Source organism: Oryx dammah, unplaced genomic scaffold (genome assembly GCF_014754425.2).
Source record: "Oryx dammah isolate SB20612 unplaced genomic scaffold, SCBI_Odam_1.1 HiC_scaffold_2, whole genome shotgun sequence".
Classification (NCBI taxonomy): domain Eukaryota; kingdom Metazoa; phylum Chordata; class Mammalia; order Artiodactyla; family Bovidae; genus Oryx; species Oryx dammah.
Window position 1 is genome coordinate 156,317,403 of NW_024070186.1, and position 15,296 is coordinate 156,332,698.

The window sequence follows — 15,296 nt, forward strand, 5'->3', positions numbered from 1 at the left end:
TTACTATTACATACTGTTTCCTTCTCATCTGCTATATGAAAGAAATATACATAGACTGTAATCATGCTGTGCATATAGCAATTGATCACTAAAGTGTATTTATCAGCAATTGATCATTAAAATGTGTTTAATGTTATTAGATTTAGGAAACATGTTTATTTTATTGGGCTTCCCCAGTGGGCCAGCTAGTAAAGAATCCGCCTGCAATGTGGGAGACCTGGATTTGATCCCTGGGTTGGGAAGATGCCCTGGAGGAGGGAACGGCTACCCACTCTAGTATTCTGGCACAGTAGCTTCTTTACCTTTTCATTACTTTCCCAAAGCTCTGTTACACTTTATGTGAACTATTATAGTCTGATACTAATGTTTTTCTGTCTTCCCTCCCCTTACTAAACCTCATCCCACTTTATACAAGTCAGAAAAAGATCATCTTTGGAATTAAATCCAACACACCCTCTCTCTCACGTCCCTCTTCATCTTTACTTTCACATTTTCATTTAACTTACATGGTTTCTCATGTCCTAAGAATAAAGGGAAAACCCCTTGGTTTTGCATTTGTAGCCTTTACATCCATATTCTACCTTTCATCTCAGGTTTGGCTGCCAATGTATGTGAGATCTATTGATTCATATTGGGCTTGCATCATCTCACATGAGTATATGTGCACAGAAATTCTCCTGCCTGTGTGTTCAGAGTCCCTCATGTCTCTAACTCTAAGCATTCTCTCTCCCCAGGGGAGGATGCAAGTTACCTTTAACAGATCAGAAACATTTTTCCTATGTCAAGAAAAGAACTCAAAAATTCAGAACTCCATAGAACCTGGACATTTACTTTTTTATTATATGGAGAGGCTTAGTGAACTCAAGGTTGAGGTGCTGAAAAGTAACTTTTTTTTTCAGGTAACATAATGAACCATAATACAAAATAAATGGAGAATAGGAGCAACATGACAGAGTTTCTTCTCTTGGGGCTCACACAGAATCCAAAATTGCAGAAGGTCATATTTGTTGTGTTCTTGGTCGTCTACATCATCTCTGTGGTAGGAAATTTGTTCATCATGGTCATCATTATAGTCAGTCCATTACTGGGTTCTCCCATGTACGTTTTTCTGGCTTATCTCTCCCTTATTGATGCTTGCTACTCCTCTGTGAATACCCCTAAACTGATCTTCGATTCCCTCCGTGAAAGGAAGACCATCCTCTTCAATGGATCCAGACCCAAATCTTTGGGGAACATTTTTTTGGAAGTGCTGAGGCCATCCTGCTTACTGTAATGGCCTATGACCGCTATGTGGCCATCTGCAAGCCCTTGCACTACACAAGCATAATGAACTGGAGTGTGTGTTGGCTGCTAATTGGAGTGGCATGGGTGGGAGGCTTTCTTCATGGAATCATACAAATCTTTTTCATTTTCACATTACCCTTCTGTGGCCCCAATGTCATAGACCACTTTTTGTGTGATCTGAACCCTTTGCTAAATCTTGCCTGCACTGATACTCACACTCTAGGATTATTTGTTGCTGCCAACAGTGGTTTCATCTGTCTTATAAACTTCATCCTCTTAATGGGCTCCTATGTAGTCATTCTGTGCTCCCTAAGGAACCACAGTTTGGAGGCGAGGCGCAAGGCCCTCTCCACTTGTGTCTCCCACATCACAGTTGTCACCATGCTCCTTGTGCCCTGCATTTTTGTATATCTGAGACCACCAGTTTCTTTACCAATTGATAAAGCGGTGGCTGTATTCTACACTATGATAACTCCCATGTTAAATCCCTTCATCTATACCTTGAGAAATGCCCAGATGAAAAATGCCATTAGGAATTTGTGTAATAGAAAATCTATTTCAGGTGATAAATAAGAGGTACACGGAGACCAGCATTGATTCTCCTGGTGCAAAGTTCAGAAGGACATTGTTGATGCTTTTAGCAAACAACTTTGAGATAAAGGGGGGCGGGGATAGCCACTACAAATCATAGATTCCACAATGGGCAGAATAAATGATGCATGAAATGTGAGACAACCTGGCAGGAGACTACTTTTTCATGTTTGGAACATTCTGCCAAGTTAAGACTTAGTTTTTCTAGCTTTATCTATCTATATGCCTTAATAAATTCATTCTAATAAAACAAAAATAAATACACTGATATTGAGCAGTAATATCCATAACTATTCAAATAAGTAGGCATTGCTATTATCCTCATTTTATAGGTGATTAAACAAATAGAATGGAAAAATTCCAAAACAGAACTATTGAAGAACCATATTTTTAGCTGCTGTCTCAGATCATGTTCTTAACTACAGAAATATGCTGTCAGACAATAATACAAAGGTAACATTAAATCATTTCTGACTCTTTGGGACCCCATGGACTACAGGACCCCAGACTCCTCTGTCCTCCACTCTCTCTTAGAGTTTGCTCAGACTCATGTCTATTGAGTTGGTGATGCTATTCTATGATCTCATCTGCCTCCCCTTCTCCTTTTGCCTTCAATCATTTGCAGCATGGGGATCTTTTCCAATGAGTCAGCTCTTTGTATCAAGTGGCCAAAATATTGGAGCTTCAGCTGCAGCATTAGTCCTGATGAAGAGTCAGGGCTGATTTACTTGAGGAAAGACTGGTTGGATCTCCTTGCAGTCCTAGGGACTCTCAAGAGTCTTCTACAGCAGCACAGTTTGAAAGCATCAATTCTTCAGTGCTCAGACTTCTCTATAGTCAAAATCTCACATGGGCACATGACTATTGGGAAACCATAATGATCCTACTTACCATTTATTGAGACAGGGACTGTGCTGAAATTGTTTATATGGTGTGTGCTAAGTCACTTTAGTCATGTTCAACTCTTTTGACCCTGTGGACTTTAGCCCACCAGGATCCTTTGTCCATATATATATGTGTATATGTGGTATGTAACACTGTGGTACATAACTCCCCTCTAGGTCATCACAGAGCATTGAGCTGAGCTCTCTGTGCTGTACAGCAGGTTTCCTCTAACTATTTTACACATGATATTTTTTTTTCATACACATGATATTTTCAATGCTATTCTCTAAGTTCATCCAGACCCTCTTTCCTCCACTGTGCCCACAAATCAATTCTCAACATCTGCACCTCTAGTCCTACCTTACACATAGGTTCATCTTTGCCTTTTTCCTAGATTCCATATACATGCATTAATATATGATAAGCAATGGAACATTTAAACTCTAAGGGGAATTTAAGGAATGTTGTACAATATTCCAAATTTTCTTATTGCATTAAGAATCACTTTGTATTGCTCATGTTACAATCTTATCCTGATAGCCCATCAAAAAGAGTGAAGATCCAAGTAAAAGAATGATCTAATATCAGACAGGAATTTCAATTTATTAAACAAATTATGTCATACTCTGTAAAACGTTTACCTACTTGCTAATAATATTATCTTCAAGGCACAATGTCTGATTTATGATAAATGTTAGATGAATAAATGTAAGTATAAGGGAAGATGAATAAATTCAATAAAATATTGGGCAAAATGTAGTATTGCAAACTAGGAAACTTTTTCTACCGTTACCTGTTTCACACTCAGAGAAGTAATCTAAATATATGTCTTTTGAAAACTAAGATTTGGTTTCATTCCTGTGTAAACTAGGAATAAGGAATAAATTGAAAATAAACTCAATATCTTTTGAACACATACTTTACCTTGATAGTCTACCAGTCCTAAGCATGATATCATCATTCTGTTTTCCCCTATATTTCTCTGTCAATATTTTTTCAATATTTATTATTTTATATTGATTATTTCATATTGATTGGCTTTTATATTTTGATTTAAAAATAAAAAAAATATTTTCTGCATTTCCTTTTTGGTAAAAATTTCATTATAAAAATGTATTTTTTTGTTTTGTTTTTAATTTGTAACCCCATTTACAAAAAAAAAAAAAAACAAGCATAAGTATACTCCATTCATTTTACTCACCCTACATTCACTAAACAACACATATTTTTCAGCCCAAGGAATATATCAGATAGTGACAGCTGCTGGGGCTTCAGCAGTGAATAAAGAAAAACCTGAATGATGTCTTCACAGACCTTAGATTCATAGACTCCCAGAAGAGAGCAAAAAATTACAACACAGTACTATAAACAGTAAGGTAATTGAAACAAGGGTACTTACTCTGAAAGCAATTTTGAGGGACACAGAACAAAGGCCTGGGGTTCAGAAAACACTCCAAGGTGAAAAGACATCAGAAATGGGACTCAAAGAGTCAGAGGCATGAATAGACAGCAGATGGAGCAAGAATGTTTTAGAAGAGGAAATATGTAACAAAGTCCAGAAGGTAAAGTGTGTACACAGACTCCTCATAAATGTCACATAGCTGTGGTTACTAAACTTCTGATTCAACAACTGTTCATTGAATATGCACTGCACTTCAGGAAGAATGTTTCTAAAGGGTAAATAGCAAGATAGGGAGCTGATGTGTCCAACTCTGTGAAGAGTCAGACTTGACTGAGCGACTGAACTGAACTCAAGCTGGAGTGATAGGGACAAGAAAGACTACGGAGGGCCTCATAATTGTGTTAAGGCTTAAAACTAAGTACTGTGTGCTGTGCTGAGTCACTCAGTCATATCTGACTCTTTGTGACCCATGGACTCTAGCCCTCCAGGCTTCTCTGTCCATGGGGATTCTCCAGGCAAGAATACTGGAGTGGGTTGCCATGATATTAAAAGATTTTTTTTCTCATATTGAAGTATAATTTCTGACATTGTGGGTTCCAGTTGTACAGTGAAGTGATTTCAGTTATATAAATATTTTTTTCAGATTCTTTTTGGGAGGTATTTTGAGCTAGCACATGATGCAGTTAGATTTAAAATTTTAGAATAATAACTTTGGTTATAGTGAAAAAGTTTTAGTTAGTCATGTCCGACTCTGTGATCCCATGGACTGTAGTCCATCAGTCTCCTCTGTTCATTGGATTCTCCAGGGAAGAATACTGGAGTGGGTTGCCATTCCCTTCTCCAGGGCATCTTCCCAAACCAGGGATCAAACCCAGATCTTCTGCATTGCAAACAAATTCTTTGCCATCTGAGCCACCAGGGAAGGTGTTTGGCTATAGTAGAGAAAATAAATTGAAGAGCACAAGTAGCAGAATGGTAGGGAGGCTACTGTAATGATTTGGACGTGAAATGATGGAGGTGTGACTTCAGGTGGTGCCAGTTATAGTGAAGAATGTTGTAGACCCTCTGCATCTGGTCAGACCTCATTCACTGCACAGGTGCACCTAGAACACAGCTGCTGTTTGCCTCGGCTGCTAAAAGCTCACAGCCCCATTCTTTCTGGACAGCTGCAAGAGAAATAATTGAAACTGCCTCACTGGGGATTATACCCACCATCCAAGGGGCCAGGAGTTCACAATGAATGACAGTGACAGCACTGAAAAGGCTGGTCCCCTTGATGTATGGTGAAACCAGTACTGCAGGACAACATGTATTCCAGGGCTCCAGGGCTCTAGGCTAAAGCTAAAATCTAATTGGAAGCATACCCTTTCTTTACCCTACCATAGGCAGTCTCTCTCTTTTAAATTGCTTTCATGAAAATTTCATCTCAGTGTCTTCATCTTGGGGAACCCAAACTAAAACTGAGAGATAGAGAAGAGCCAAAGCAATATTTAGGAATTATAAACAACAAAGAAAAAAAAACTTAATATAGGATAAAGGTATGAGAAGAGTCATGAATAAATTCCAGATTCCAGCTTAGATCACCAAAGGTTTGAGAAAACTTAAAAGAAGAAACAAGGAGAAGGTGAGTGTTCTTTACCAGTGAAGTGGTGTCTCCAACCCCAGAAGACAAGGCTATACTTCCTGTTTGTAGAATTAACCCTGCCTTGGCTGAAGAAACTGTAATGGCCTCCCCTGCAGCAGCTGCCATGAAAGACCATGCTGATTCTCCTGAGGACCCACCTCAGCTCTCCTCATTGCTTTGATTCTGTAACTTGTCTCAGGCCCCAGCAGACATCTGAAAGCAAGGTACAAATAATGACATTGGAGGAGGAGCACTACACTCCAAAAGAGCTACTTGAGATTTCTAATTTATATAGACACAAATCCAAAGAATATATGTGGGAATAGAGATAACCAGTATGGGACAATTATAGAAAGAAATAAACTTTGATCAGACCTGACTGCTGATTGAGATGTGCTAAGCAAGCAGAGATTTTACTCTTCATGTTGCAGCTGGAGGGAAGTAAAGAAAGTCTCTAAACATTTGTGATATAAATCTAGGGAATGTATATGGAATTTGAAAGAGGTAGAAAATTCATCAAATTTGATCAGGCCTAATTTATTGATGGGTTCATTAAACAGATAGCTCCATTTAACATTGCAACAAGATGAGGTAAGAAAGCCTCAAATAGTTTGTGGTGGCTAATACATGAACAAAATAATGGTCCACTGTGAGTTGCATAGGAATACCCCCTCCACTTTGGATTAATGTAACGGAAGTGATTAAAAGGTTCAGTTCAGTTCAGTTCATTTCAGTCACTCAGTCGTGTCTGACTCTTTGTGACCGCATGGATCGCAGCACGCCAAGCCTTCCTGTCCATCACCAACTCCCGGAGTTCACTCAGACTCACATCCATCGAGTCAGTGATGCCATCCAGCCATCTCATCCTCTGTCGTCCCTTTCTCCTCCTGCCCCAAGTCCCTCCCAGCATCAAAGTCTTTTCCAGTGAGTCAATTCTTCACATGAGGTGGCCAAAGTACTGGAGTTTCAGCTTTAGCATCATTCCTTCCAAAGAAACCCCAGGGCTGATCTCCTTCAGAATGGACTGGTTGGATCTCCTTGCAGTTCAAGGGACTCTCAAGAGTCTTCTCCAACACCACAGTTCAAAAGCATCAATTCTGCCACGCTCAGCCTTCTTCACAGTCCCTCACATCCATACATGACCACAGGAAAAACCATAGCCTTGACTAGATGGACCTTTGTTGGCAAAGTAACGTCTCTGCTTTTCAATATGCTATCAAGGTTGGTCATAACTTTTCTTTCAAGGAGTAAGTGTCTTTAAATTTCATGGCTGCAGTCACCATCTGCAGTGATTTTGGAGCCCCCAAAAATGAAGTCTGACACTGTTTCCACTGTTTCCCCATCTATTTCCCATGAAGTGATGGGACTAGAGGCCATGATCTTTGTTTTCTGAATGTTGAGCCCTAAGCCAAATTTTTCACTCTCCACTTTCACTTTCATCAAGAGGCTTTTTAGTTCCTCTTCACTTTCTGCCATAAGGGTGGTGTCATCTGCATATCTGAGGTTATTGATATTTCTCCCAGCAATCTAGATTCCAGCTTGTGCTTCTTCTAGCCCAGTGTTTCTCATGATGTACTCTGCATATAAGTTAAATAAGCAGGGTGACATAAACTTGTATATATATGAAAAATTTACCCCCATTTCGAGAAGTTGACTCATTGGAAAAGACTGATGTTGGGAGGGATTGGGGTCAGGAGGAGAAGGGGACGACAGAAGATGAGATGGCTGGATGGCATCACTGACTTGATGGACGTAAGTCTGAGTGAACTCTAGGAGTTGGTGATGGACAAGGAGGCCGGGAGTGCTGTGATTCATGGGGTCGCAAAGAGTCAGATACGACTGAGTGACTGAACTGAACTGAACTGAATTTTTAATTTTTCTTAAAGTTTTTATTGTGTCATATATATATATAAATGATATATAAATGATCTGACTCCGACTCAAAAAAATCTTGTAGATTTTCTATAAAGTTCTCTGTAACATATGTGTCTCTAGGTCTCTGACTCATTTTGAGTTAGTATTTCTGTAGTGTGTGGTAATCTTTAAGGTTCATTTTTTTTCTTATGTATGACCAATTGATTTGCTATTTATAATAAATAACATAATTGTTACATGTCTACTTTTAGATACCTCAGTTTAAAAAAATATCATGAGTAATTTGATAAGAATTCACATTAAATCAGTAGATTGCTTTTAGTAACATGGCCATTTTAACAATATTAATTTTTCCAATCCCAGAGCGTGGGATATCTTTCCATTTCTTTCAATCATGTTTAATTTATTTTCTTAGTGTTCTATAGTTTTTAGCATATGTCTTTCACCTCCATGGTATGGTGTATTTGTAAGTTTTTTTTTAATAATTCAGTTTTAGAAATAAATTTTTGTTTGTTTTGCTTTTACTTTCCTTTTCTGGTATATTATATATATATATATATATATATATTATATAATATATATAGATATGTTTTATATTATATATATATATATATATATATATTATATAATATATATAGTTAATAATAAAGAAATTCAACCAATATCTGTATTTTAAGCTCGTATCCTACTGGCTTTGCTGAATTTATCAGTTCTAATAGTTTTTGTGAGTCTTTATGGTTTTCTCTGTATTTATTATATTGCTGGCATGTAATAATAAATTTACCTTTTCTTTTCCAATTTGGATATGTTTTATTTCCCATTCTTATCTGATTTCTTATGGCTAGGATATCCCAAACTACGTTGAATAGAAGTGATGAGAGTGGGCATCTTTATCTTGTTTCAGATTTTAGCAAGAAGGTTTTCAGCTTTTCAGCATTGAGTGCTATGTTGCCTGTGGGTTGTCATAAATAGCTTTTATTGTGTTAAGATATGTTATCTACATACCAAGTTTGAGTTTTTATAATGCATGGATATTTAATTTTATCAAATGCCTTTTCATCTACTGAGATAATTGAATGCTTTCTGGTTTTTTTTTTCTTTTTTTTTTATATGGTGTATCACATGAATTGATTTGTGCATGTTGAACCATCTTTGTGACCCTTGTGTGACCCTTGATTTTTCAGTAACATGTTGTATAGTCTCCATATATTTTTTTCTTGTTTCTATTTCTGTGGTTGATTTTATTGTGGTCACAAAAGATTTTTGAAAGTATTCCAGTTCAGTTAGGTTCAATCCGTCAGTCGTGTCTGACTCTTTGCAACCCCATGAATTGCAGCATGCCAGGCCACCCTGTCCATCAGCAACTCCCAGAGTTCACTCAAACTCACATCCACTGAGTCAGTGATGCCTTCCAGCCATCTCATCCTCTGTCGTCCCCTTCTCCTCTTTCCCCCAATCACTCCCAACATCAGAGTCTTTTCCAATGAGTCAACTCTTCGCATGAGGTGGACAAAGTACTGGAGTTTCAGCTTCAGCATCATTCCTTCCAAAGATCAGCCAGGACTGATCTCCTTCAAAATGGACTGGTTGGATCTCCTTGCAGTCCAAGGGACTCTCAAGAGTCTTCTCCAACACCACACTTCAAAAGCATCAATTGTTCATCTCTCAGCTTTCTTCACAGTCCAACTCTCACATCCATACATGACTACTGAAAAAACCATAGCCTTGACTAGATGGAACTTTGTTGGCAAAGTAATGTCTCTGCTTTTGAATATGCTATCTAGGTTGATCATAACTTTTCTTCCAAGGAGTAAGCATCTTTTAATTTCATGGCTGCAATTACCATCTGGAGTGATTTTTGAGCCCCCCAAAATAAAGTCAGACACTGTTTCCTCTGTTTCCCCATCTATTTCCCATGAAGTGATGAGACCAGATGCCATGATCTTTGTTTTCTGAATGTTCAGCTTTAAGCCAACTTTTTCACTCTCCTCTTTCACTTTCATCAAGAGGCTTTTTAGTTCTAGGTTTCTTTAAACACGTATATTTCTACATAAATTTCAGAATGGGATTATTGATTTATTCTGATTATTCTATTTTATTTTATTGGAATCACATTGAAATTTAAAAAGCAAAATGGTAAAATAGAATAAGTCTCATAATTCACCTATATGGCATATCTCTTTACTTAATTATGACCTTTATGCGTATTGTTTAATTTGACTTGTTAATATTTCATTGAGAATTTTTGTATCTGTATTCATAAGATATTGGGCTATAATTTCTTTTTGGTACTGTCTTTGATTTTTATTTCAGAGTGATGATGGCTTAATACAATGATTTTGGGTGGGTTCCCTCCTCTTCAATCTTTTGGAAGAATTTGAGAAGGATTAGTGTAAGTTATTTTGTGTCTGGTAGAATTTCCCAGTGAAGCCTTCTGGCTCTGGACTTTTTCTTCTTTTGCAGGGAGGTTTTTTTTTTTTAAACTTCTGTTTCACTTCTAGTGATAGGTGTGTTCAATTTATCTATTTTCCCTTGATTCTGTTTTTGTGTATCATATGTTTCCAGAAATGTGTTCCTTTCTTCTCCTTTGTCCAATTTCTTGACATATAATTATTCTCAGTATTCACTTATGTACTTTTCTATTACAGTGGTATTGTTTGTTATTTCTCATCTTTCATTTCTTATTTTGTTTATTTGGATCCTCTCTGTTTTCTTCTTCATGAGCTTCGCCAGAGGTTTGTCTATTTTGTTTATCTTTTCAATGAACCTGCTCTTGGTTTTATTATTCTTCTATTGTTTTTTATCTCTATTTTATTGATTTCTATGTGATTTTTATTCCTTCCTTCTTCATACTCTAGGTTTTGTATGTTCTTCTTTTTCTAATCCTTTCAAGTGGTAGATTAGACTGTTTATATGAGTTATTTATTGTTTTTTGAAGACCTATATTGTTATGAATTTCCCTTTAAGAATCACTTTCACTGTATCCTATAGGTTGTATGGCTGTGTTCATCAGTAGCCCGTTGGATTTTCAGTAATATGTTGTTTTCAGTTTAGTTCAGTTCAGTTCAGTTCAGTTCAGTCACTCAGTCGTGTCCGACTCTTTGCGACCCCATGAATCGCAGCACGCCAGGCCTCCCTGTCCATCACCATCTCCCGGAGTTCACTCAGACTCACGTCCATCGAGTCCATGATGCCATTCAGCCATCTCATCCTGGGTTGTCCCCTTCTCCTCCTGCCCCCAATGTCTCCCAGCATCAGAGCCTTTTCCAGTGAGTCAGCTCTACACATGAGGTGGCCAAAGTACTGGAGCTTCAGCTTTAGCATCATTCCTTCCAAAGAAATCCCAGGGTTGATCTTTAGAATGGACTGGTTGGATCTCTTTGCAGTCCAAGGGACCCTCAAGAGTCTTCTCCAACACCACATTTCAAAAGCATCAATTTTTCGGCGTTCAGCCTTCTTCACAGTCCAGCTAAAAATGTTTAGTCTTCATAATTTTTTTCTTCTTGTTTCTCTTTCTGTGGTTGATTTTACTGTGGTCACAAAAGATTTTTGAAAGTATTTCAGGTTTTTTAAACATGTACATTCCTACATAAATTTCAGAATGGGATTATTGATTTATTCTGATTATTCTGTTTTATTTTAATGGAATCACATTGAAATTTAAAAAGCAAAACAGTAAAATATAAGTCTTATAGTTCACCACATGGCATATCTCTTTACTTACTTATGTATTGAATTTTCTTAAGAAATACTTCCTGCTTTTGATATACAGGTTAAGTGTTCTACAAGTATATACTATTATATACTCAAATTTATCTCTCATTTCATATTTTTAATTAATACCTTATATAGACGTTGATCCTAATTTCAGTTTTTAATTGTTGCTGTTATAGAAATGCACTTAATTTTTGTATTAAAATTATACCTTGTGAACTTGCTAAACTAACTGATTGCATGCATGCTAACTCTCTTCAGTTGTGTCTGACTCCTGAGAACCCTTGGGCTGTAGCCCACCAGTCTCCTCCGTCCATGGGGATTCCCCAGGCAAGAATATTGGAGTGGATTGCTGTGCCTTCCTCTAGAGGATCTTTTTGACCCAGGGATCAAACCCCTGTCTCTTTTGTTTCTTGCACTGGCAGATGGGTTCTTTACTACTAAGTCCACTTTAGATTCTTTACAGAACACTTAGCATTTTCTATCATATAACCATTCTATATCTGTATATGTGTATATTTATTACAATTTTACTCCTACCTTTTGAAGCTGTATGTTTTATGTTTCTTTCTTTCTTTTACTTCATTGCAGTGTCTGGAACTTAGAATTTAATTCAGAGTGGACATTCTTTTATTTGTCCAAACTTATGGAGTATTCATTATTATAAGTGATGGTAGTTGTAAGTCTTATACAGTTGCAATATTAGGTTAGGCAATTTCGTTTGTTGAAATATTTAAAAAATATTATATACATATAAAATTGAATTTTAAAATTGTAATTAACTTCATGCATTTATTGAAATAACCTTGTGATTCTCTTTATTTTGCTAATATAGTGAATTAAATTGTTGCATTTTGAGTCTTTTATTCCTGGGATAATTTCCACATGATCATAATAAATTATTATTAAATTCATTGGACCAAAAGTTGTATTTGGCAAGAAGTTTAGCCATGAATTTAATTTCTTTAGCTGATATCAATAATTCTTCTTTTCTGTATCTTCTGTTAGATTCTACAATATTTTTATTAAAATTATTTTTTAATATTTTCTACTACCTTGTTAATATCCATAAATTCTGCAATGCTGTGCATTATTTCATTCTTGGTTCAAGTGTTTTTTCTCTATTTTCTCTTATTCTCTTGTTTACTTCTCTCACCCTTTTCCTTATTTTGAGATATTTTCAGTTTTATTTGATCTTTCAAAGACTGTTTCTTATTTAATCAAATTTACATTTAAAGACTTTTATTGTTTCCCAATATCAAGCAGTCCCGGGGTCCAGCCCCAGTGGATCCAGGGTAATTCAAAGGGGAGATGGCATCGGTGATTAGGAAATAATTATTTATTTAGAGATATAAAGAGAGGTTAGAAGAGAATAGTGTAGTAGAGTAAAAGGTGCTGAGATTCTTTGGTTTACACAAAAAGCCAATAAAGTTCTGAGACAGGGAACTTGCACCGTCTATGTTACACCACAGACACCCTCCTGGTCTCCTGAAGGAGCGGAGACGCAAAGCGCCTCCCCTTTTGTGTCTTAGAAGCCCAGGCAAAATTAGTAGACACAGAGAGCCTTTATGTTCCAGATGGGAATTCAGCCTGAAAAAGAGGGAGAGTGAGAAAGAGAGAGAGAGAGAATTGACATGGGGGGGAACCAGATTTCTGAGAAAATGGTCTGTTTCTTTATTTTCCAGGAAAGCTTTTATACTTTAAGTAGTACATAGAGATCAATGGATAATACAAAGTCATTCAGGGTCAGCAGCCTTGACCCTTATCGAGACCAGGCTTTCTCTCTGCATACTTAGCTGTATACACAGGTCTTAGGTGATTTACATCATCTTCTGGCCAGGAGGCCTATTAGCATTTTATGGCCCTTTTCTGATAAGGGTCTGTCAACCAGAAAACATATTAGCCCTAAAAGTGTTGTTCTTACTAAAGTCTGATACTACTCTCAGAAAGCACTAATTAAGGTTACATTCTTACATAGCAAGGATACAACAATTTATAACAAGGAAGGAGGAGTACAGGTAATTTATAACAAAGAGAAAATTCATTAACTCAAAAGTCTAGTATTGCTAACAACTACTATATTCTTTTTTCTATATCCCTATTACATTAATTAATATCCTTCAGGTGCCTAAAATATAAAGGATATGGAGGCCTGGTGGCAATCATTAACTCAACAATGAAACCCTTCACCAATATAATTGTTAGTTCTTTAAAACAGTCTCTATCTCTTTAAGATGTTTTAAGCTTCATGCCTCTCGTGGTTGGGGGGCTGTAAACAATCACATTCGTAGTTGTAAAAGTCCAGGTAAACTTGTCAGGTAAGTTAGAGAGCCATCAGAGCGGTTTGAGCTGAGACACTCCTTCACTCCTTTTATATGCAGGAGACTGTTAACTGGAGCTCTAAGTTAACTTTTTCCAGAGAAAGGTGATTGGGGATAGCCCCCTGTTAATGTCATAGGAGTTGGTGAAAGTCATAAAATAATAAGAGAGACAGATTCTGGTTTTGGGGTAGATGCTCGAGAAGTTCCAGGGGGCCCCACGAGGCCTGATCCCGCCTTTGCATGTCAGGCCCCTTCTTCATGACCTTTGCCACGGGCGGGATTCCCCATGCTGGCAGCTGGCAAAGCAGCAAGGAGAAGACAGAGTCAAACACCAAAATTTAAGGTGATTTTATTAAAAGATTATTTCTAGATATTGACAGTGTGGGGAAAGTGCAACTAATATGAAATGCCCTGAAGTTAGTAAGAGTTAGGTACATTAGAGTACAGTGAGTATCTAGAGTGAAAATGAGCAGTTTAAAAAGGAAAAAATATATTTTAAAATAAACAAAACCTTAGAAGGACCCATTATGATCCATGAAAATCACTTGATAAGAAATAGCAACTAAGGACTACAGTTTACTACACCTGGTCCCTTAGTTTCTACTGACAACCTGCTTGGCAAAGGGATTAAAAGGGACCAAGGAAAGCAAAAAAAAAAAAAAAAACTAAAATAATAATAATCTAATACTAGATGACACCTGTTGACACAAATGCTGTTCATGGCTTTTAAATTTCAAGTGGGAGCAAATAAACATTGAGAAGTAATTGTAATTTCCAAATTTTGATAGTAATGTTAAGTATACATGTTCTGATTATCTCTTGCCATATTTACACAATTAAATAATAATGATTTCAAATATATTAAATGTGTAGTATATATACCTTAGTAAACATCAGCAAATTCAGTTTTTGAGGAAATTATTTTAGGAGAAGTGAGAGATAGAAAAATATATATCCATAATATTTCATTAGTTTCTATAACATTATAAAGTTATTGAATAATTCCTATGATAACCCTCAAGAGATTAAGTTAAAGAAAGAAGCCTCAAACCCATCTTATATACCCCATTAATATTAGTAGCTTTATTCTTATAATTATAACCTTATACACACTGGCTGCTCTAAAATACCTGTGGGATTTTTTCCCCCTACTTTCCTTTGGTGTACTTTCAATTCAAGTTATATACAGCAATGCTTTCCTCAAAGTCTTTTGGATGGACAGTTCCTGAGAAGGTCAGATGTATTCTCTATTTGCTGTTTCAAAGCCCAGTCTCAGAGAAATAAAAAGAAACAGTCTGAAGCATCACCTGAAATTTCAAATGAATGTAAAGTTTTGCAGAAATCAGTGTTATGATTAGTTGCACAGATGCACATTAAATTTCTATAAAAATAATTGAGATTTAGAAAAAAAATTATGTAATTTTTGATTATAGTAATTGAAATTGTATATGCCTTAGTAGGTGTTGGTAAAGGTGAAATGGTCAGTTAATGAATTTTTTTTTTTTTAGTTTTGTGCCCAGATCATTTAATTAGTTAGTAGATAGTGTCTCAACATTTGGGCTTCCCTAGAAGCTCAGATGGTAAAGAATTTGCCTGCAAT

General features: G+C 36.6%; 1 protein-coding gene and 1 pseudogene across 1 annotated transcript; both read left to right on the top strand.

The window, feature by feature from the left end:
• Nucleotides 1–15,296, top strand: part of LOC120882208 — a 933,819-nt pseudogene that overhangs the window by 54,823 nt on the left and 863,700 nt on the right.
• On the top strand, nt 929–1,857 carry LOC120854644 (olfactory receptor 4C46-like). Its single transcript, XM_040228849.1, is given in 2 exon segments — nt 929–1,208; nt 1,211–1,857. Coding segments are annotated over 2 exon segments (927 nt in total).